Source organism: Dendropsophus ebraccatus, chromosome 5 (assembly GCF_027789765.1).
Source record: "Dendropsophus ebraccatus isolate aDenEbr1 chromosome 5, aDenEbr1.pat, whole genome shotgun sequence".
Taxonomy (NCBI): Eukaryota; Metazoa; Chordata; class Amphibia; order Anura; family Hylidae; genus Dendropsophus; species Dendropsophus ebraccatus.
In genome coordinates this window covers 149,891,880-149,914,634 of record NC_091458.1, presented here as the reverse complement: position 1 = coordinate 149,914,634, position 22,755 = coordinate 149,891,880, and the positions used below count along the sequence as shown (strand labels likewise).

At 44.5% G+C, this 22,755-nt stretch overlaps 1 protein-coding gene across 3 annotated transcripts in view; it reads right to left on the bottom strand.

Moving 5' to 3' along the window:
* The window catches only part of SCMH1 (Scm polycomb group protein homolog 1), a 40,449-nt gene extending 19,736 nt beyond the window's left edge, over positions 1 to 20,713 (bottom strand). For 2 of the 3 annotated variants that reach the window (XM_069971610.1, XM_069971611.1), the window contains exons 1-3: positions 20,590 to 20,713; positions 14,101 to 14,376; positions 9,077 to 9,136 (exon numbers count right to left, since the gene is read on the bottom strand). In XM_069971610.1, the coding sequence (XP_069827711.1) occupies positions 9,077 to 9,136; positions 14,101 to 14,125 (85 nt within the window). In that variant the 5' untranslated portion in view covers positions 14,126 to 14,376; positions 20,590 to 20,713. The remainder of the gene's footprint in view (positions 1 to 9,076; positions 9,137 to 14,100; positions 14,377 to 20,589) is intronic. The other variant, XM_069971612.1, reaches the window with a different exon arrangement.
* Between the last annotated feature and the right edge of the window lie 2,042 nt (positions 20,714 to 22,755).

Here is a 22,755-nt window from a genome sequence, read left to right as displayed (position 1 = left end):
ATCACCCTCTAGGACGGGTCACCCGACACTGGTGGGCAATAGGTGGTGCAAAGACCAAGGAGTCAAAACACGGGCACAAGTATTCTCTGTACTCTCAAGTATTCTACTTATTCTACCTCCAAAGTCCCGGCAGAGCACAGTACTACTTGGGTTGGGACTCTCTCGACATCCTCCTCTCTACTCTTCAGATCCTTTTCTACCTCTCAGTACACAACCCAGCCACAGCACGGCTATATCACCCTCTTCACTCTCAGTACAGATCTGGACTCTAAAGTATAAAGTAACGTATCAAGGCAAAAGTGTATTATATGTTCTCTGTATCAAGTATCTTCACAGTAAACAAGAGTATATTTATTTTAACGGGACTCTGTGGTTCTTCTCCAAGCACCGACACAGTAATCACACTTTCCTAGGGTTATCTCCCCTTACTGTGGGTGGCAGTACCAATAGTCACTACTCCACTCTGGACCACTGTGATAATGGCCCAAGGGACCCCCAAAGAGCCCGGCAGGTTACTGTCCACAGGGGAAAAGGTATAGCCAGCCCACTTAAAATAAAAGCAGGTGTGCCAGCATACCTGTGTGCCCAACCGGCACTGGGGTCACAACAAACTACCACCGGACTGGGCTGTACCTCGGCCAACCACTACACCAGTGGAGTCACGCTATTCCATCTAACTTGTGACCAGCCGCCTGTCACTGCTCACCAGCAGGGCAGTCACAACATAATTTCTTGCATAAACTCACAATGCATGGACAACACACTGGGGTATACAAAATGACATGGTTGCAGGTCAACTCTGTGTGGGCCTTCATACACATAGCTACACTACAGGCCCATAGCAGGCTATGAGGACTACATGCTATGAGCACTACAGGCTATGAGGACTACAGGCTATAAGGACCAAAGGCTATGAGGACTACAGGCTATAAGGACCAAAGGCTATGAGGACTACAGGCTATGAGGACCAAAGGCTATGAGGACTACAGGCATTGTAGATGGCTTGTATGAGATGCTCAAAAGCACAGCTGAACTATGGAAATCCTTTACATTATACTTTAGGATGATGTCACTTGTCTTCTGAGCTGTCCACCAAGTCAAAGAAGAGGACACAGCCAGGGTAGTGGTGAGAGTGTCCATTAGCCACAATTGCCCCGGCCAATGGCCACTTGGATCTCATATACATCTTTACATATGTAAATCTCTCTATAGACACCAGTACAGACCCATAAATAATGATGTTATTCAACTTTCTATCCACTGCTGTAGTTAGCGACGTGATGCAAATGGCTCAGCCAGACACTACATGGAGACTTTTTGGAGTGCAAGTTCACGTGGAGTGTGTGATATACATCGCAGGACCGGTGCCAAGGAGGAAGATAAGACACATACCTTCCTCCTCAGCATCGTAGATTCGTCTAACCTGCTAACAGTTCCCCTTTAACTACTTCTCCATTAGTGATAATACGAGAGGGAAGGATTGGTCATCTGTGCTACCACAATAGCCCGTTAATGGAGGGTTGAAGAGATCTAAGGACAGGAAGAAGTGTCACTGACCACAGCGGTCAGATTTACAGCTTTAGCATATACCTTCATAACCTGAAATATAAAACTTTCATTACCTGACATTAAAGCGACTCTGTACCCACTTTGTGCCCCCCACAACTACTCATACCTTCCTGTAGCTGATGATAAGTTCTTGCTGGTGGTATGTTTATCATCGCTGGTGTCGCTTTCCAGTGCCCGAAAATCATACTTTACTGTAGCTGGAACCATGTCTAAGAGGCGTGGCCTAGAGCGATCGTGCCCTAGGCCAGCACCACCTGTGTGGTGGTCTTCTCTGTCTCCCCCGCCTCCCGCTCCGCCCACTGACCACCACTGACGCAATGACGTGTTTGGGTCACCCCCGCCTCTCTGGTGTGGCCGCTCAGCACCATCCCCGCCCTGTGTTTCTGAAGTTCCTGGCCTTTCCCCGCCTCTCTTGCCTGTCCCCCCCCCCCTCCCGCCGCATACCATGGTGCTGCCTGCAGCCATCATCAGCTGGTTGTCTTCCTGGCCTATGCGCCATTGCGCTCCCAAGCCGCGCACGCGCAGTGATGCTGCCAGCTTTCTCCGACTAGCCACGTGCATGGGTTATGAGCGCAATGGCGCATGGGCCGGGAAGAAGACCAGCTGATGATGACAGCGGGTGGCACCATAGTATGCGTCGGGGGGGGGGGGGGGGGCGGGGACAGGCAAGAGATGTGGAAAAAGGCCAGGAACTTCAGAAACATAGGGCGGGGATGGCGCTGAGCGGCCACACCAGAGAGGCGGCGGTGACCCAAACACGTCATTGCGTCGGCGCCGGGGGGTTACGAGGCGGCACATGCGCAATCAATGCGATGACTGGGCGCCTGAAAGAGGGCGGTCAGAGCGGGAGGCGGGGGAGACAGAGAAGACCACCACACAGGCGGTGCTGGCCTAGGGCACAATCGCTCTAGGCCACGCCTTTTAGACACAGTTCCAGCTACAGTAAAGTATGATTTTCGGGCACTGGAAAGCGACACCAGCGATGATAAACATACCACCAGCAAGAACTTATCATCAGCTACAGGAAGGTATGAGTAGTTGTGGGGGGCACAAAGTGGGTACAGAGTCGCTTTAAGTAGAATATTCTGCGTATACCTAAACTATACATTTATACCTTTAATAGAGAACCACAAAGAATCAGGGAGTAAGGAAGTAAGAATAAAAGCCCATTCACTTGTCCCCATATGATGGATGATCTCTGTACAAAGCTTTTAGTGATAGGGTCCTTTTACATGGAGCGATTTTTAACGATTAACTACTAACGATAAACGATCGCAAACGAGATTGTTTATCGTTAACCTGAAATCGTTCACCATATTATATAGAACGATGGTCGTTAGATACAATTGTTATTGTGATCGTTATTATGATCGTTTATTCCTTCTGATCCCAGTAAAACAATGAACAATGTGAAATTACACTGAACGATTAGTGAACAAATGCGGAACTTGAGCGAACGAATGTGGAATTACAGCGACAGATTAGCGAACGATTAACGATAATTTTAGGTTCAGATCGAAATCAACGATCAATGACACACGAACGATTTTTCGATGGTTGCCTGCAATTACACAGAACAATTATCGTTTACATTCTAACCATATAACGATTTTTTGCACGATAATCGTCCCGTGTAATTGGGCCCATAGTCCTCCTGCCTGCAGGAGAAGACGGCTCTCTGCTTCACACTTTTGGAGCTGCCTGAAGTTGGTTCCTTTGTAGAAGGACGTCTGGTGTTTAGTTTCCACCTTCACAGATGACTGGTGCTGGTTGTTATTTCCTTATTTGAAAAATTTATTAAAACCAGAATTTAAAAAAACAAACAAACCCTGAACTTGGCCATTTGTAAGGAATTACAGGAAAGACCTTGCAAATCTGAAAACCTAGCCCTGCCCCCACACTGTCATCCAGCCCTGCCGCTCTAAGATTTATCTAGCCTGCTGATAGTTCCCCTTTAAGACGCAACATTCTCCTTCTACAATCTGATTATATCACAAGGAATAAATGAACCGGCTTAGGAAAAAAAGACATACTGGACAACAGGACATGCTGAATTTTAAAGGTAACCTCTGTCCACGTGATCACACTGATGCACAAAGTCAACACAATTTGCGGGAAAAGAAGATCAATGGGTTTATGGGGTGAAGCTTTGTTAAAGGGGTTATCCAGCGAAAATCTTTTTCTTTCAAATCAACTGATATCAGAAAGTTATATAGATTTGTAGTTTACTTCTATTAAAAAATCTCAAGTCTTCCCATACTTATCAGCTGCTGAATGTCATGCAGGAAATGTTTTATTTTCAGTCTGACACAGTGCTCTCTGCTGACATCTCTGGCCGAGACAGGAACTGTCCAGAGCAGGAGAGGTTTTGTATGGGCATTTGCTACTGCTCTGGACAGTTCCTGACATGGACAGAGGTGGCAGCAGAGAGCACTGTGTCAGACTGGACAGAATACACCACTTCCGGCAGAGCATACAGCTGCTGATAAGTACTGGGAGACTAAGAACTTTTTTTTATAGAAGTAAAACTTTTTTTGGTGAACTATTCCTTTAAAGAAGCACTCTCCCTAGTTTTCCCCCCAAAACAAGGCACATTCGCCACCACTATTTTTGCTGTATCATCTGTTTCATCGCAACTCTGCTTTGGTCATGTGACCTATGTTCACCTACCATTTATCTATCGATCAATCCCATGAAGCATTGGCACAGTGTCACATGGGAAGCTAAAGCCATTACCATCTCTGCCTGCAGGGAGGACAATGTAATAATTCTCACTTCTATGTCATAGAAGCTGAACTGCCATCAAATCCATTATAACTGTATGACAGGGGCTGCACAATCATCAGTAACACCCCAATCATATAGGAACACCCCATCAATAACACCCCAATCAAATAGGAAGCTCATGCAGATACTGTGACCCCACTGAGATTACGTAAAACTATGTGATTTTCAGAGGGGGTCACCATGAGATCACATGATCCAGCCGAATTTATAGATTAAAAAAATGGTGTTAGTGCTTCTTTGCAAGAGTGTGATTCTCAGAGGTGGGGAAGGGGTCCACAGTGAAGACCCGGTTACACAGGACAATAATTGGGTGAACAAGAGTTTCCAGACAATGAGACTGTGTAAGAAAGCCAACGATGACAATAAATGAGAAAGCAGTTGTTTGTCGGCTGTTTACATTTTTAGTTTGGTTATTAATATCATTGTCATTGGCCGCACACTGTCCTGTGTATCAGGGGATCTTCGGTCAATAAGGATGAGTTTAATGGCTGCATAAACCATCAAGTGATCAGATAGAAGTGAGGATACAGCATCGGCCGGAGCTGGAGAGGAGAGCCGGATACCGGATCACACAGCAGCTTGGCTGGTAAGTACTGTATGTGTTGCAGTGAAATGATAGAATCAGGGATTTGATCAAATCCCGGGAAATGATGAAATGACTGCGCCGCTCCATCATTTTCCTAGGGAATTGATCTAATCACTGACCCCTTTCAGGGAAATAACAGAATGAACTCTATCATTTACCCCTGCAACATAGAGTTCGCTTACCGTATTGACTCTCTGCTTCCCCCACCCTGTCCGCTCTGCTTCCTGTTCTGCTAATTTCCCCTGCTACGCACCTCCTGCTCTGCCGACTTGTCCGCTCCGCTCCCCGTCTGCCCGCCCCCGCCACCGTCTGCCTGCCGGGAGGTGCGTCACTCCGCTTTCTGTCCGCCTCCGGTCCCCTACGCCCCGCCGCTATATGCCTGCCGGGGAGGTGTGCCACTCTGTTCCCCCCGTCCACCTCCGCACGCCTGCTGGGAGTTTCCGTCTGCCCCCGACGCCATACACCTGCCGGGGAGGTGTGCTGCTCTGCTCCCCCGTCCGCCTCCGCCGCCAAACATAGAGCCGGGCGACTCCGTCATTTCCCTGAAAGGGGTCAGGCATTTGATCAATTCTCTATGGAAATGATGGAACGGCGTGTTCATTCCATGATTTTCCGGGATTTGATCAAATCCTTGGATTCTATCATTTCACTGCAACATATGCACTGCTTGTGATCTGGAAACTGACAGCACAGATATATATATATCCCAGACCCCTATATATACATATCTGTGCTGTCGATTTTTGTTTGCTATCGGTCGCACGTCTCCTTTTTATACGGGAAGATCTGCGGGCCATAGAGATAAATGATAAATCCTGCTCTACATATGCGATCAGCCGAGGATCGGGCGTTTTCCCGCTGATCGCTGTTTCTTTCCCTGGGCCAACTATCGGTAAAAAGGTGCGCTGAGCGGGATGTCCCCTGAAATGAGTCCAGAGGTGGGGATCACTCAGCCAGGGACCCAAAGAAGCAATAGGGGGACACCAGTGTGAACCCAGCCTAACCATTTAAAAACTGATCCCTTAAACGGACTGCAAAAACGCAGTGTGAACCCGGCCTTATACAAATATTATTCCTATTCCCAGTTATTAGGATATAGTGGGTGCTGCTGGCGGGGGGGGGGGGGGGGGGGGGGGCTAAGTGTCAGTGATCGACATGAAGCTGCTGCTTGTCCATCTCATGCATGACATGAGAACTGCATGGCAGCAAGTACGGCATTGGTGGTGTTCTTTATTTCAGCACTGGATACTGCATTCCCCTTTAAGTAATTCTGTCATCTATGCTCTTTGTGGAATTATTTGATTCTCAATCTTGCCTTAATAGGTGGAAAATAATAATTAGACTTCGTTTCTATCTAGCCGTCATTGTGGAGGTCATGCTGTGCGCTCCATTGTGGTAATCCAGTTATATTCCGGGCTACTTTGATGCCTTTAGTGTAGACAGGATACATCTATGTAGATGACCGCAGCATAACTAGCACATACCGTAATTACGTAAAAAAACTGGTTTTGCTATATATTATGCAGGACAAGCTAACACATCGTAAAGACTACAGCTAAAATCTATTAACTGAGCCAGCAGAGGGGCTAATGAAATATTGGGCAGCAATTTCCATATAAATTATTAGTGACAGAATAATTCCAGCTGACAACAAGGACAATTATGAAGAACAGCGGGAGGAATGTGAAAAGTCCCATCGCAAGACGAGAAGACGGCAAATTCCTTTTCTCTGACAATATCGGAACCTGAAATTCTGGAGCGTCGTGGACTCGAAGGAAATCAAACTAAACCTAAAAAAACCTCCAAGTAGGCAACCAATATAAACGTCTGTTATACAACACCCTAAAGAACCTCCAGGAAGGCAACCAATCAGAGATCAGCGAGCCAGGGCGAGGCTTGGGTTCGTATGAACCTGAACCATCGGCACTTGAATCCTGCTTTCTTCCCGTTCCTTGGGAAAGGTGGAGACAGCCCGAGTCCTGCCTAGAAAACAGGAATACGGCCTAGGTAATAGGTTGTATCCCTGTTTTTCAGGCAGGACTCGGTCTGATTTCACTTTCCCCAAGGAATGGGAAGACAGCTGGATTCAAATGCCGAAGGTTCAGGTTCGTACAAACCCGAACCTTGGACCGGTTCACTCATCTCTACAACCAATATAAACTGCTGTTATACAACACCCTAAAGAACCTCCAGAAAGGCAACCAATATAAACTGCTGTGATACAACCAGGACCGACATCAACACAGGGCTTACACGGGCCCCACAGTGCCTCTAGGGGCCCGGAGAGGGAGAGGGGCCCTGTGTTCTAATGCTCAGCCCGCTCACTGTAGTTCAGGGTGAGAGGCTGAACATCAGAAGACACAGGAGATGGAGCAGAACCTGTACAGAGAGAGAGGGGTGAAGAACCTGATCACATGACCTGAAGGTCCTCACCCTTACAGTGTGGAGAGCAGCCCGGCAGAGAGGAAGAGGGAGAAGAATAAGCTGTAAGTGCTGTGCTCTCAGTCAGTCAGTGTTAGTAATGTGATTGTGCATAATGTGCGGAAGATGGATGCATAGTGGATGGATGAGGGGCCCGCTGAGGCTCTGTCGCCCGACGGGCCCGCAGAAACCTGGTGCCGGCCCTGGATACAACACCCTAAAGAACCTCCAAGAAGAAAACCAATATAAACTTCTATCTCTGCGAGTCTTCACATTCATTTGGTGACAGGGTAATATGTTCTGTCTTTCTACTTCCGTAAGTCCCTAATATATCTCCTCTGGGTATAGTAGTTGTACCCTATTAGCAAAATGTGGCTGCTTTCTTCTAAAACCAGTGTCACACTTCCAGCTCAGACCCATTCACTTCAAAGGATCTGAGCTGCAAAAAACAAAGATAACCCACAGACAGGTGTGGTACTGCTTCTAGAAGGAACACTATTAGGATTCACTCACATGTACCGCGTTGCAGCGGATTTAACACTGTATGGGTACGTTCACACTTACCGGATCCACAGCAGATTTTATTTAAATAACTGAACACAGCATCAAATCTGTACCATCAAATCTGCTGCAGATCCTGTAGGTGTGAACGCACCCTTGATCAGTATCGCAGCTGATTTCACTGCAAAATTACTATTAAAGTCTATAGAACATCATTCTTGCAGCGGATTGTATTCTGCTACTAGAATATAAGGCCAAGAACTTGTACAACTTAAAGGGGTCATCCGCTCAAACATAACTTTTTATATGTTGCTACCCATGGTGAGACTAACATTTTTTTCCATACTTGTTAGTATCTATTTAGTCTCCTTTCCCCAGTTCCAATCCTGCTGATTTGTGCTGAAGACAAAGAAATCTGTGTATGAGCTGTTCTCTCTGTCTCCCCCTCCTCCCCCTCCCTTCGGAGACAGCTCATGTAAACCAGTCCCTGGCCAGCTGTATCTGTAACTTTTTAGCAACTTTATAATGCTGGGCGGGATAATCACAGTGAGTTTATTAGCAACTTGACCTGAGACTAACCCTCCCAGCATTACAAAGTTGCCAAAAAGTCACAGATACAGCCTGCCAGGGACTTGTTTACATAATGTAAGAGGGAGGAGGGGGAGACGGAGAGAAGAGCTCACATACGGATTTTTTTTTTTTTTTAAGCAGAAAGCAGCAGAATCAGAACTGGGGGAAGGAAATTAAAATAATAATCTACTATAATAGATAAGTATGGAATGAATTGTTAGTCTCACCACGGGAAGCAGCATATGAAAAGTTATGTTTGAGCTGAATACCCCTTTAACAATTTTGCTGATGTGACGGTAAAAATAATAAATAGACCATACTTACCTGCCTGTGCTCCCCCAGCGCTCTCCTGCTTGTCTCTTCAAAGAAGCAAGCGGGGGAGCACTGGGGGAGCACAGACAGGTAAGCATGGTCTTTTTATTATTTTTAACATTACAGCAGTTAAATAGTTACGTTTTACCAGACCATGAAAATATATTCTCACAGCTGAATAAAAATACACTGCGAGAATTGAGTGCCATAGACTTTAATAGTATTAAGTATAACAGCATATTTCACTGCTAAACTTGCAGCGTGAAATCCGCTTTGAGCACGGTACATGTGAACGTACCCATAGAGTAGACTAGTAGACAAAAACTATACCTTGATGTGTGTGCATGTCTGCTGGTCGGCCATGTCTCCTACCGTCCTTCCAGTCTGATGCTAAAATAAAATAAGATAGCGAGTCAATATCTTATTAACCCTGATTGCCGGATTTGCAGCGTATGCAAAATGTCTGGTTTACTGACATATAACCGCGCTTTACCACGTTCATGTTGCAGAAGACTTGCAGCATTACATGGCCAGATAACGCATGACGATTCCAGCCCACTATGGACAACACTATATACAAGGACATTACAGGACTTGTGCTGCCTCAGTCATACTGTATGCACAGGTGGATTGGCACCAATAAAGGCCTTAGTGTCCAAGAGCATGTCAATACGGGATTAAAAAACTCCATTAACATGCGTTAGAGGCAGGTTACAATTTGGATGCAGAATCTGTAGTTGTACCTGGTCAGAAATGACAGTGTGAACTTGGCCTAGTTTTGCGGCAATAGACCAGCTAAAAGTATATATAGCCATAAATCACGGATGGGGAACCTTTGGTCTTTTTTAGCTGTGGGAATGGGAATTGTAATTTTGCAACAGCTGGAGGACGGAAGGTTTCCCATCCCCGCCATAAATCATGGTATAGGAATACAGACCCTCTGTACTAACTCTTTTAACACTTTCTGAACACTCACCTGAGCTTCAGGTTTCGACATGCCATAGAAAATTACACTACAAGCTCTGGTAGAATGGTTGACCCAATAACGGCAATTATTACCTATCCACAGGATAGATGAGAATGTATGACCAAGATGACAGCGGTCCCAGAGTGCCCCTTGTAGTGCAATCGTAGTGGGGGTACTGTTACTTTTTACAGGGAATACTATGACTGTCTTTATTATGGGGGCACTGTTACTTTTTACAGGGAATACTATGACTGTCTTTATTATGGGGGTACTGTTGCCATCACTTATGCCAGCTCTGTGGCTTCCACACATTTGAAGGTACATGACTAATTTAATTTGGCGCACAAGTGTAGGTTATTATGTAAAGGTAGTTTGTATTGTTAACCTCACAAATATAAGGCCTCCCCCGAAAGACCTAGCAAGTTTTTGTTTGGAAGCATGACCGCCAAACAGAACACCAGAGCAGCTACATGCAGGACATGAAGACCGTCACCTGCTGCCGACTCTGATGTTCCCTTCCGCGGCCATTACTTGTAAATTTGCAGGCAAGGCATCAAGAGGCCCGTCGCCTGCTGCCATCCCTGTTGTCCGCTATGGCCAGATATAGAGCTGCACACAGTCTGCCGTTATCCCGTCGCCTGCTACCATACTGTACGCTGTCCGTGCTGTGCTGTGGTGAGCTAGAAGCCGCCATACCGTACGCTGTCCCTACTGTGCTGTACAAGTGTGCTGTGCTGTGAGCTGTGAGCTCTCCCTGGTGGCCAGAATCCGCCATACCATACGCTCTGTCCCTGCTGTGCATGTGACATATGAATTCTTCAAGGAAAAATAAGACATCCCCTGAAAATAAGACCTTATCTTATTTTTGGGGAAGCACAGTATATAGGTATAAGGGCAAGGAAACACACTGAACCTTTGTTTTACATGTCCATTAGAAATGAGCACAACTGGAGTCCGATCGTTCGGCATTTGAATATCTTTGGCAGAAGAAGTTGGAGGTAGCCCTAGGGAGTCCTATGGCCTATGGCTGTATCAATGTTTTCCCGCACTCCCTAGGCTGCATCCAACATCTAAACAATCAGACTCGAGCATGCTCAAGATGCGCTCATCTCTAATGTCCACAGTTTCATACTGGTAAAAAAACAAGCGATAAGAGGTGCTCCCAAGCATCTAAAATGCCCTTCAACCAGATTCAGCCACCTACACCTTTCATGGTAACGGCATTCCCCAGTGGCAGGGGGTTCTTTCAGGCTAATGTGTCTTGCCACATTACAAACGCTGTTCAGTGGGACATGGCAAGATTCAGCCTTAGGGCCCTATTCCACCCGACGATTATCGTCCGCATAATCGATAACGATTAACGATCTCAAACGACCGCTATTGCGAAAGACCTGATAACGTTCACTCATTTCCATGGAACGATAATCATTACTTATGATCGTATTTGCAATAGTTTTTTCCTCGCTATTTCTTCGCTATTACGTTCGTATCTACTGCGAACGACCGAACGACGTCTTATTCAATGCAAACGATTTGCGAACGTTTTGCGAACGAGCAACGATAAAAATAGGTCCAGGTCTTATAAAGCGATCAGCGATTTCTCGTTCGGTCGTTAATCGTTAACTGCATTTCAACCGAACGATTATCGTTTAGATTCAAACGATTTAACGATAATCTGAATGATAATCGTCCGGTGGAATAGGGCCCTTACAGTCCCCAGATCTCAGTCTAGTACCACATCTTCAGGATGTGGCCTAAGCTTACAGGACAGGATACTAATGATGATACCCCACCAATATTTTTAGAAAAATAGAAAATCCCTTTTAAAACGGTACTAACACCTGTTTTCGTTTTTGACATGTCGTTCAGACACATTAAGGCTGGGTTCACACTACGTATATTTCAGTCAGTATTGTGGTCCTCATATTGCAACCAAAACCAGGAGTGGATTAAAAACACAGAAAGGATCTGTTCACACAATGTGGAAATTGAGTGGATGGCCGCCATATAACAGTAAATAACGGCCATTATTTCAATACAACAGCCGTTGTTTTAAAATAACAGCAAATATTTGCCATTATATGGCGGCCATCCACTCAATTTCAACATTATGTGAACAGATCCTTTCTGTGTTTTTAATCCACTCCTGGTATTGGTTGCAATATGAGGACCACAATACTGACTGAAATATACGTAGTGTGAACCCAGCCTAAAAGTTGAAGAAGTCCGGCGAAAACAAAAAGTACAGTGTAGGAAGAGAGGTGCAGGAACATAATAAAATAATAAAGAATCTATACTTACCTGTCCTTGTGCCCCTGCAGTGCCACATTACCACTCCTGGACCCCCACTGGCCTCCTTTAGCTCTCCCTCCTGTAAGGTCAGGATGAGCTGTTCTTGTATGAAACACCAGATGATGGGAACTGATATGAGAAGCTCAACAATAAGAGATCACAATAAGAACTGCACAAGAGTGTGGAGACTTGCTCTTTAAAGGGGTACTCCGGGCAGAATTCCTGGGAAGAGAAGACAATGATGTCCACTTACATCCCTGGCTCCAGAGCTGGGGCCTGCATCATGCTGCTCCGTTCCTCTGGTATCCGGCCGCTCAGGTCTCAAAGGGAACGTGAGATGTGACATTGGTAGGCCTGGTCAGTCATTAAGCAGCAAAGGTGAGTAAGTGGCCAGAGACCGGGGGAGCGGAGCAGCGTGATGTGGGCCCCAGCACAGGAGACGGGGGGCAAGTGGATGTCAATGTCTTCATCCACTCTCCTTCCCAGCCATACTGAAAAAACGTCTCCCGAACAGAGTACCCCTTTACCATGAGCTGTTAAGGGACACCACCGCACCCACACTGCACATTGTCTCTACAACTTGACAAAGGGGTTTTGTAGACCCCAAAACGCGTTGTTTATGCTTAAAGAACTGTGACCACAACTAAAAATCAGGTGTAGGCAGGGGGTGGGGGTAACATAATAAAGAATGTATACTGATCCATTACTGTGCCCCCACAGTTCCGCTTCACTATCTCTTTGACAGTCGCTGGACTTGATATTGTCCCCGCTTTGAATAAAGTTAAAGGGAATGTGTCACATAAATTTAATTTTACTGATTTAAATCAGATCCTAAAACTTGTTCTTTTATTCTCAACTGTTTCTATTTTCTGACTTTAATTTTTTTTTATTTCACTTTTTGTACATTGCTATGGGGGCTGCCGTCTTGCCTTGACTGTTTTTTAACATCATTTAGTGACACGCTTTACAGAAAGACTCATGGACATAGACATTAGACAGAGTCTGTCCCCTGAATGTGAAACATTACTGAGCGCGCTCTGTGGCCTTTGAAAAGGTCATTCTACAGGGAGCTGCTATTGTCCCCTCTATCTGCTGGTGTCACATGACTGCAATGCTGCACAGATCACTTTACAGCAGCCTCCTCTTATCACCACAGACACAACAGGAAGTCTCAGCTTAGTTTTAGCCCCAGTGGTAAGAATGAAAACTGCAAGATCTCAGGATTATTTCATAATATAGATAGAAAAATGAGAAGTTAGAAAGACAAGTCACTAAAAATTCTCAAAATTCTTTTTAACATAAAAACATCATTTATACAATAAGCCATTTTTTGATGACATATTCCCTATAAGTCTTACCCTTAAGAATACCCCTTCAATGTCATGGCGGATTGATTGTACTGTGTACAGGGATGAGAGCCACAGTGATTCTGCTATAAAGTCTCCATGTATTGCATGTATTTGCTGCATATTTATGAAAGATCTGCATGAAAAAAATCTGACACTTGCAGAAGTTACCCAGTGGGGTATATTCTCTATGTGTGCTTGGGGCAGCACGACCTGGAAATAGAGCTCTGACTGTAAGATGTTACTTTAGCCATGTGTGTGTGCTTCTTAAAGGAGAAGTCAGGCGAAAATTTTTATTAAAGTATTGTATTGCCCCCCAAAAGTTATACAAATCCCCAATATACACTTATTACGGGAAATGCTTATAAAGTGCTTTTTTCCCTGCACTTACTACTGCATCAAGGCTGCACTTCCTGGATAACATGGTGATGTCACTTCCTGGATAACATGGTGATGTCACTTCCTGGATAACATGGTGATGTCACTTCCTGGATAAAATGGTGATGTTACAACCCAACTCCCAGAGCTGTGCGGGCTGTGGCTGCTGGAGAGGATGATGGCCCCTGTGCCCCTCAGTGTCCCCCTGCCATCATCCTTCATATTAAAAAACAAAGCGATGTACCTAGTGGTACGTTCACTTTGAAGACAGAACAATTGATATGCAACCTTACATACGAACCTGGTTGGAAGCTATGGATACATAATGTAGAGGCTGAGTAAGTACGACATATATTATGGCAAATAATTACCCCTTAGATGTCCGGGTTTCCTCATGACTCCAGGAGCAAGGTAACACTACTAAGGCAGCTCTACAGTCCTTTAGGGCTGGAGTCACAGAGTGGACATGTAGACTCCACAGGCCGATAATTAATTATCCTGCAAAATGGCTGAGTACCAAGATTCAGATTTTGTCTGATGACAAGAGACGGGTGCAGCGTTCTGTGTTCATGGAGTTTTTACGTTTCATCAGATGCTCGGCTGTAGGTAGTGTAGGACACGGCAGTGGACTGTACAGTGTGCATCCACTATAATAAAATAAAAGGAACATCATAAATAAATCATACAAACCAGCAGCAAGACAGTTATACTTAAAGGGGCACTCCAATATTAATAACTTATGCTCTATCCACAGTATCCATGGGATAGGACATAGCTAATCAACCACTGGGCTCCTCCCCCCCTCCCCCCCAATCTTGAGAACAGGGCCTCCAAAACACGAGTAGTGGGCCGCACATGCACATTGTTGCTCCATACAGCTGGGATTTTGGGGTCCACATTCTTAAAACTGAGAGGGGGCCCCAGCGGTCGAACCCCCCACAATCTTTCTGTGGATAGGGCAAAACTACAAAAGGCCAGTCATCAAGATGGCTGATTAAAGTAAAGGGCTGCACCAACATCGCTAGCAATGTTCATGCAGCCCTTGCCGCACAATTATTGAGCCATTTAATACACTGATCTTGTAGGTCGAGTCGTGAGATACAGCCTTAAGGGGGTACTCCGGCGGAAATTGTTTTCTTTCAACTCATCTGGTTTCAGAAAGTTATACAGATTTCTAATTCACAGGTTTGTAATTTACCAGTACTTATTAGCAGCTGTATGTCCTGCAGGAAGTGGTATTTACTTTCCAGTCTGACACTCTCTGCTGCCCCCTCTGTCCATATCAGGAACTGTCCAGAGCAGCAGCAAATCCCCTGGAAAAATACACCACTTTCTGCAGGACATACAGCAGCTTATAAGTACTGGAAGAATTTTTAAAAATAAATAACAAATCTATATAACTTTGTGACATCAGTTCATTTGAAAAAAAAATTAAGGTTGCATTCACACATACAGGATCTGCTGCAGATTTGATGTTACAGATAAAAATATAACTAACTGATTCAATTCTTTTCCAGGACTCCCTAAGGCGGCATCCAACTTCTTCAGCCACTGGTATTCAAATGTCAATAGATCGAGCATGCTCCAGTAGTAACAGGAGCCGCCTCCCACCACCACTATATTCTATGTATAAAAAGTGTCTTCTTATTAGGCAGATGGGGTCTTCGGATCAGAAAGGCGTCAGGGCCCATAAGCAACTTCTATATAGTGAAGCACCTGTGGACATGTCATCACACGACATGGCTACAAGAACTAAAGGCCCTATTACACAGGCCGACTGAGAGGAGCAAGCGAGCACTATTAGCGCTTGTTTGCTCCTCGTTCCTGTTACACGGAGCGCCGGCAGATCGTTGCTGTATAAGTCGTTTGTCTTTCAAAATGTTGAAAGACAAACGACTTCAACGATCAGCCGACATGAACAATGTCGGCTGATTGTTGCCTCCTATTCCACGGGCCGATTATCATCCGTATTGGCCGATATCGGCCAAATACGGCCTATAATCGTTCCGTGGAATAGGGCCTTAACAGCCAGCAATCTCCTACAGTGCGGCGACCCTTTGATCATATGTCGGCATCTTCTCTATTTAACATAGTGACCTGTATGTAACCGCTATACATTAAAAAGAGAGATGCTGCAGATGTAGTAGGGTGAGATATACAGATGTAGTAGGGTGAGATATACAGATGTAGTAGGGTGAGATATACAGAGGTAGTAGGGTGAGATATACAGAGGTAGTAGGGTGAGATATACAGAGGTAGTAGGGTGAGATATACAGATGCAGTAGGGTGAGATATACAGATGTAGTAGGGTGAGATATACAGATGTAGTAGGGTGAGATATACAGATGTAGTAGGGTAAGATATACAGAGGTAGTAGGGTGAGATATACAGATGTAGTAGGGTGAGATATACAGATGTAGTAGGGTGAGATATACAGATGTAGTAGGGTAAGATATACAGATGTAGTAGGGTGAGATATACAGATGTAGTAGGGTGAGATATACAGATGTAGTAGGGTGAGATATACAGATGTAGTAGGGTAAGATATATAGATGTAGTAGGGTGAGATATACAGAGGTAGTAGGGTGAGATATACAGATGCAGTAGGGTGAGATATACAGATGTAGTAGGGTGAGATATACAGATGCAGTAGGGTGAGATATACAGATGTAGTAGGGTGAGATATACAGATGTAGTAGGGTGAGATATACAGATGCAGTAGGGTGAGATATACAGAGGTAGTAGGGTGAGATATACAGATGTAGTAGGGTGAGATATACAGATGTAGTAGGGTGAGATATACAGAGGTAGTAGGGTGAGATATACAGAGGTAGTAGGGTGAGATATACAGATGCAGTAGGGTGAGATATACAGATGTAGTAGGGTGAGATATACAGATGTAGTAGGGTAAGATATACAGATGTAGTAGGGTAAGATATACAGATGTAGTAGGGTAAGATATACAGAGGTAGTAGGGTGAGATATACAGAGGTAGTAGGGTAAGATATGCAGATGTAGTAGGGTGAGATATACAGATGCAGTAGGGTGAGATATACAGATGCAGTAGGGTAAGATATACAGATGTAGTAGGGTGAGATATACAGATGTAGTAGGGTAAGATATACAGATGTAGTAGGGTGAGATATACAGAGGTAGTAGGGTGAGATATACAGATGTAATAGGGTGAGATATACAGAGGTAGTAGGGTAAGATATGCAGATATAGTAGGGTAAGATATATAGATGTAGTAGGGTGAGATATACAGATGTAGTAGGGTGAGATATACAGATGTAGTAGGGTGAGATATACAGAGGTAGTAGGGTGAGATATACAGATGTAATAGGGTGAGATATACAGAGGTAGTAGGGTAAGATATGCAGATATAGTAGGGTAAGATATATAGATGTAGTAGGGTGAGATATACAGATGTAGTAGGGTGAGATATACAGATGCAGTAGGGTGAGATATACAGATGTAGTAGGGTGAGATATACAGATGTAGTAGGGTGAGATATACAGAGGTAGTAGGGTAAGATATGCAGATGTAGTAGGGTAAGATATACAGATGTAGTAGGGTGAGATATACAGATGTAGTAGGGTGAGATATACAGATGTAGTAGGGTAAGATATACAGATGTAGTAGGGTAAGATATACAGATGTAGTAGGGTAAGATATACAGAGGTAGTAGGGTGAGATATACAGATGCAGTAGGGTGAGATATACAGATGTAGTAGGGTAAGATATGCAGATGTAGGAGGGTGAGATATACAGATGTAGTAGGGTGAGATATACAGATGTAGTAGGGTAAGATATACAGATGCAGTAGGGTAAGATATACAGATGTAGTAGGGTGAGATATACAGAGGTAGTAGGGTAAGATATGCAGAGGTAGTAGGGTGAGATATACAGATGTAGTAGGGTGAGATACAGATGTAGTAGGGTAAGATATGCAGATGCAGTAGGGTGATATATACAGATGCAGTAGGGTGAGATATACAGATGTAGTAGGGTAAGATATACAGAGGTAGTAGGGTGAGATATACAGAGGTAGTAGGGTAAGATATGCAGATGTAGTAGGGTGAGATATACAGATGTAGTAGGGTGAGATATACAGATGTAGTAGGGTGAGATATACAGAGGTAGTAGGGTGAGATATACAGATGTAGTAGGGTGAGATATACAGAGGTAGTAGGGTGAGATATACAGAGGTAGTAGGGTGAGATATACAGATGCAGTAGGGTAAGATATACAGATGTAGTAGGGTGAGATATACAGATGTAGTAGGGTGAGATATACAGATGTAGTAGGGTAAGATATACAGAGGTAGTAGGGTGAGATATACAGAGGTAGTAGGGTGAGATATACAGATGCAGTAGGGTAAGATATACAGATGTAGTAGGGTGAGATATACAGATGTAGTAGGGTGAGATATACAGAGGTAGTAGGGTAAGATATACAGATGTAGTAGGGTAAGATATACAGATGTAGTAGGGTAAGATATACAGAGGTAGTAGGGTAAGATATACAGATGTAGTAGGGTGAGATATACAGATGTAGAAGGATCAGATATAGCTAGCTTCAGTTTGTCACGCAGCACAACACAGCATTTAGATCAGGATGCATTTTTTAAACTTTTGCATAGGACTGCAGGTCAGTGTTTCTTTTGCAGTGTTTCTATGCAAGTGCTGCAATATATTAAATAATATAAATAGCTGGAGTAGTCCTTTAAAGGGGTTGTCCGGCGTTAAACGGAACCAATCAGCATTTGTGCTGACTGGGCTCCCAGAACGGCTGCACACATGTGGTCTCCGGTGGTGTTGGGGGTTCAGGGCTTCGTAGGCTCGAGCTCGCAGCTAAATCTGATGCGATTCCCAGCACTGTCAGTTTGTATGGGTATACTTACTCGCAGCGGAATTTTCATCCCACTGCGAGTATGTAAAGGCCGCCCCCCTAAACCCACCACGGCTCAGTGAATACTCTACCGCTCCGTGCTCCGGCCTGCTTCTCTGGCTCCGGGCTTCCTGATGTCCCGCCTCACCCACTGATTGGCTGAGCGGGATGTCAGGGAGCCGGGAGCCACAGAAGCAGGCCGGAGCGCTGACTGGTAATGTATTAAACGTGGAGTGGGTGGTTAAGGGGGACGGGGCTTAACATACTCGCAGTGGGATGAAAATTCCGCTGCAAGTATGTAAACCCATTTAAACCTACAGTACTGGGAATTGCAGCAGATTTTGCTGCGAGCTCACGGTGTGAAATACGCTGCAATTCCGCTATGTGTGAACCCATCCTAAATTAATTTTTAATCCCGCACGTGAGGTAGGGTGAGAGCTGTGAACTAGTCACCTGACTAGTCACGGCTCTCTGTCCTGTCAGCGCACTCTGCGCTGCCGCTAAGGGGCCTCCTTGCCTGTCAATCACTCCGCAGCCATTCTAGGAACCTAATCAGAATAAATGATGGATTCCCTTTTCGCTTTCTTTTAAATATATTGCTGCTGGTGCATATAAAACAATACATATCCTAGGCTTACCTCTCTGTGCTCCCCATCCCCCCCCGCTGACCTGTTGTCTGAACTGATGTCAGAGCTTCCCCTTCCAGACAAACTCATTTTGGGGGTGACAGCCTGCTCAGCCAATCACTGACTGAGACGGGACAGCCCCACAGCCAGTGATCGGCTGATCGGGCTGTAACTCTCGAGATGAGTTGATCTTGGAAGTGGAGGCTCTGCAGTCAGTGAGGGACACCGGGGGAGAGCAGAGAGGTAAGCCTAGGATGCTAGGTAAGCCTATTGTTTTATATGCACCAGCAGCAATATATTTAAAAAATGCCGACTGCTGGACAACCCCTTTAGGACATGTTTACACGGTAGATTAAATTCCACCATAAAATCTGGATTTTACAGTGGAAGAATCCGCAGCAACTCGATGCAGAAATGCCCAGAAAAGCGACAAATTTTCCCATGAATTTTTCAGCATTGTCTATTTCCAATAAAGTCAATGGTAAATGGATTTTCATGCGAAAATGTAGACGGGGAAATGGGCATGGAATCCGTTTCCAAATCAGTGCAGATTTTTGTCGTCATGTGACCACGTGCTTACAGTCTCCGAGAATAAAACGATTGAATTTTCAGTGGTTTGTTTACCAGACTCTCTATACGGGCTCAGAAGTGAAAGGTTCAGCTGACACCCTCACACCAGACCCAGCCAGCAGGAGCGGCCATCAGCAGGTTAAAGAATATAGGTCAAGTATCGGTAGAATCTGTCACTTATAAGGGTGTGATAAGAATGAATGGACGGTAAATGCAAGCTACGTGGCAGTGACGTTTATAAGCACGCAATAAAATATATCGGAATTAGTGCGTCTATCGATACAGCGCAAGTTAGTGCAGGATGGCACAGCACAGGGAACGCTGCCCAGGTGATCCCGCGCAGAAAACAGGGAGTGCTGCCACGATGACTGCAACCTAGTAGACAAACACATCGCATGCACAAAGGCTGCTGCCCAGCAGAGCTTGCAATCTAACAAGCACCTGACCTAACGTGTAAATCCACATCTAGCTCATCTTCCCCTGTGTTCTTTTGCAGTGCACTCCTCTTGCCGCCTTTCTCCCCTCCCCCTACCTCTCCCTTCCCCCTAATCTACAACCATAACACAAGCAAGTGAACAGCAGCAGCCATTGCTCTCCTCTGCTCACTCCATAGCCAGCTTTTAACCCTCCTATTCCCCTGCAGGGCCCAGTATGGACGCCCGGGTGCTTGCTCTTTCTGTCACACTCTTGTGTAAAAGTGACAAGGACGCAGGACAACAGCTTGTGCGCTGCCAGCCCTGTAGTGCCTTAGTCACTAGTCCTTATGTTACTTACCCCTTTGCTTATTCAATTTTTTTCTCCCGGGCTTTGGCAGAGAAGGGGGGGATCTCAGTCTCCATCCGCCATGATCTTTCCTACGCAACCAGACGTAAAAACAGACACCCCCCTCCTTCCCTCCACTCCTCCTTCTCCTTCCTTCCCCCTCTCCTTCTCTCTCTTTGCCAAAAAGGACACCTAGTGCCTGGTGTCTAAAACACAGGCTGCCTGACGTTAACCCTTACATCTCCATTCCAAGGGAGAACTGGGGCCAGCGACCAGCTGCAATAGAGAGCAGCATTCTAGGAGGAGAAACTGTTTGTAAAGTTTACATTCTATCAGCAAAGAAAGAATATTTAACCGGGATGGAAAATAATTCTAACATAACTATTATACTGCGGCTGAGTTCACACTGCGTATTATGGAGTCTGTTTTTTTCATCATTTCTTTGCAAAAAAAAATTTGATGAAAAACGGATGTATTTGTGCGCATCCGTTTCTCCACTGACTTCCATTATAAAGAAAGAGGGATCAAAACCCATCAGATTTTTTTTTTTTTTTTAGGGTGGTCGGACACGTTTTTGTGTACGTTAAGAAAAAATGGATGCATTTTGATACTTTTTTTATGTCGTTTTTTTTTTTTTTTTTATAATGGAGGTCAATAGAAAAACGGATGCACACAAATACATTTACAAAAAACTGATGAAAAACGGGCTGCAAAAAAAACTGTGTGAACCCAGCTTAAGTAAAAATAAATAAATAAAAAAAATAAAATAAATAGCAAAAAATATAAGGAAAAAAGAAAAAATAACATGCTGCAGTCCCAGGAGGCGAAATGCATCAAATTCTTTTGCAATTAAACAGAACAATAATTATATACATAGGATGCGCTAAATATATAAGCCCAGGGAAGAACTTATAGATTGTAAGCCCTCGCGGGGAGGGTCCCCATGTACCAGTCTGCCATTTGCCTTCATGTAATGTGTTTTGATCTTGTATTGGTCCTGTATGTTACCCCCATCGCTTGTATAGCGCTCTGGAATTAAGGGCGCTTTATAAATAAATAATAATAATAATTTATTAATGATATAGACTGACAGCTTGGCTAGAAAAAGTAACATAATTTTGCGTAATAATGCAGTTGTGCAAAAATGCAGCAACTACTCACACGTTCTGAGGCTATGTTCACACTACGTATAAAACACGTCTGTATTTCATAACAACGGCTGTAGTTATTTGTAAGATAACGGCCATTTTTGCGTAACTACGGCCATTGTTATGAAATACGGCCATGTTTTTTATGTACTGTGAACCCGGCCTGAAAGTTTGGCCACAATTGCAGGTCCGCAGTTGCGGACAAATTTAAGACCAAGTGATTTCAAATGGGCAGTTCACACTATCCGTCATTTTACTGGAGTCTATAGGAGCGTCCATAATTTTTGTGGAACCTGCAAATCTGTAAAAAATACAGATGTTTGTCTATTATTAAATTGCATTTCAAACACCAGTCTATTATTCATTCTGCAGCAGAAGTAGAAAAACACAGCTCTTTTTTGCAAAAAGGGCACCACCCCTGTCCTCAGGTTGTGTGGGGTATTACAATTAGCTCCATTCACTTCAATGGAACTGAGCTGAAAACCCACATACAAACTGAGGACAGGACTACTGCTGGCCTGGAAGAAGGCAGCCATGTTTTTCTAACCCTGGGTCACTACAGTGAAATTTTTTTTTTTTCAAATGACCTGGTTTCAGAAAGTTATATAGATTTGTAATTTACTTCTATTTAAAAATCTTCAGTCTTCTAGAACTTATCAGCTGCTGTATGTCCTGCAGGAAGTGGTGTATTCTTTCCAGTCTGACACAGTGCTCTTTGCTGCCACCTCTGTCCGTGTCAGGAACTGTCCAGAGCAGGAGAGGTTTTCTATGGAATTTACTACTGCTCTGGACAGTTCCTGACATGGACAGAGGTGGCAGCAGAGAGCCCTGTGTCAGACTGTAAAGAATACATAACTTCCTGCAGGACCTACAGCAGCTATTAAAGGGGAAGTCCAGGCAAAATAATTTTAAGATATGTTATTTCCCTGTTATATAGGCTTTCTATAAATAAAATATTGCTGAGGACAGGGATTTGTTGCAATATGGTGATAACAACTAGCAGCAGGATGGCACATACACTTACCATTGA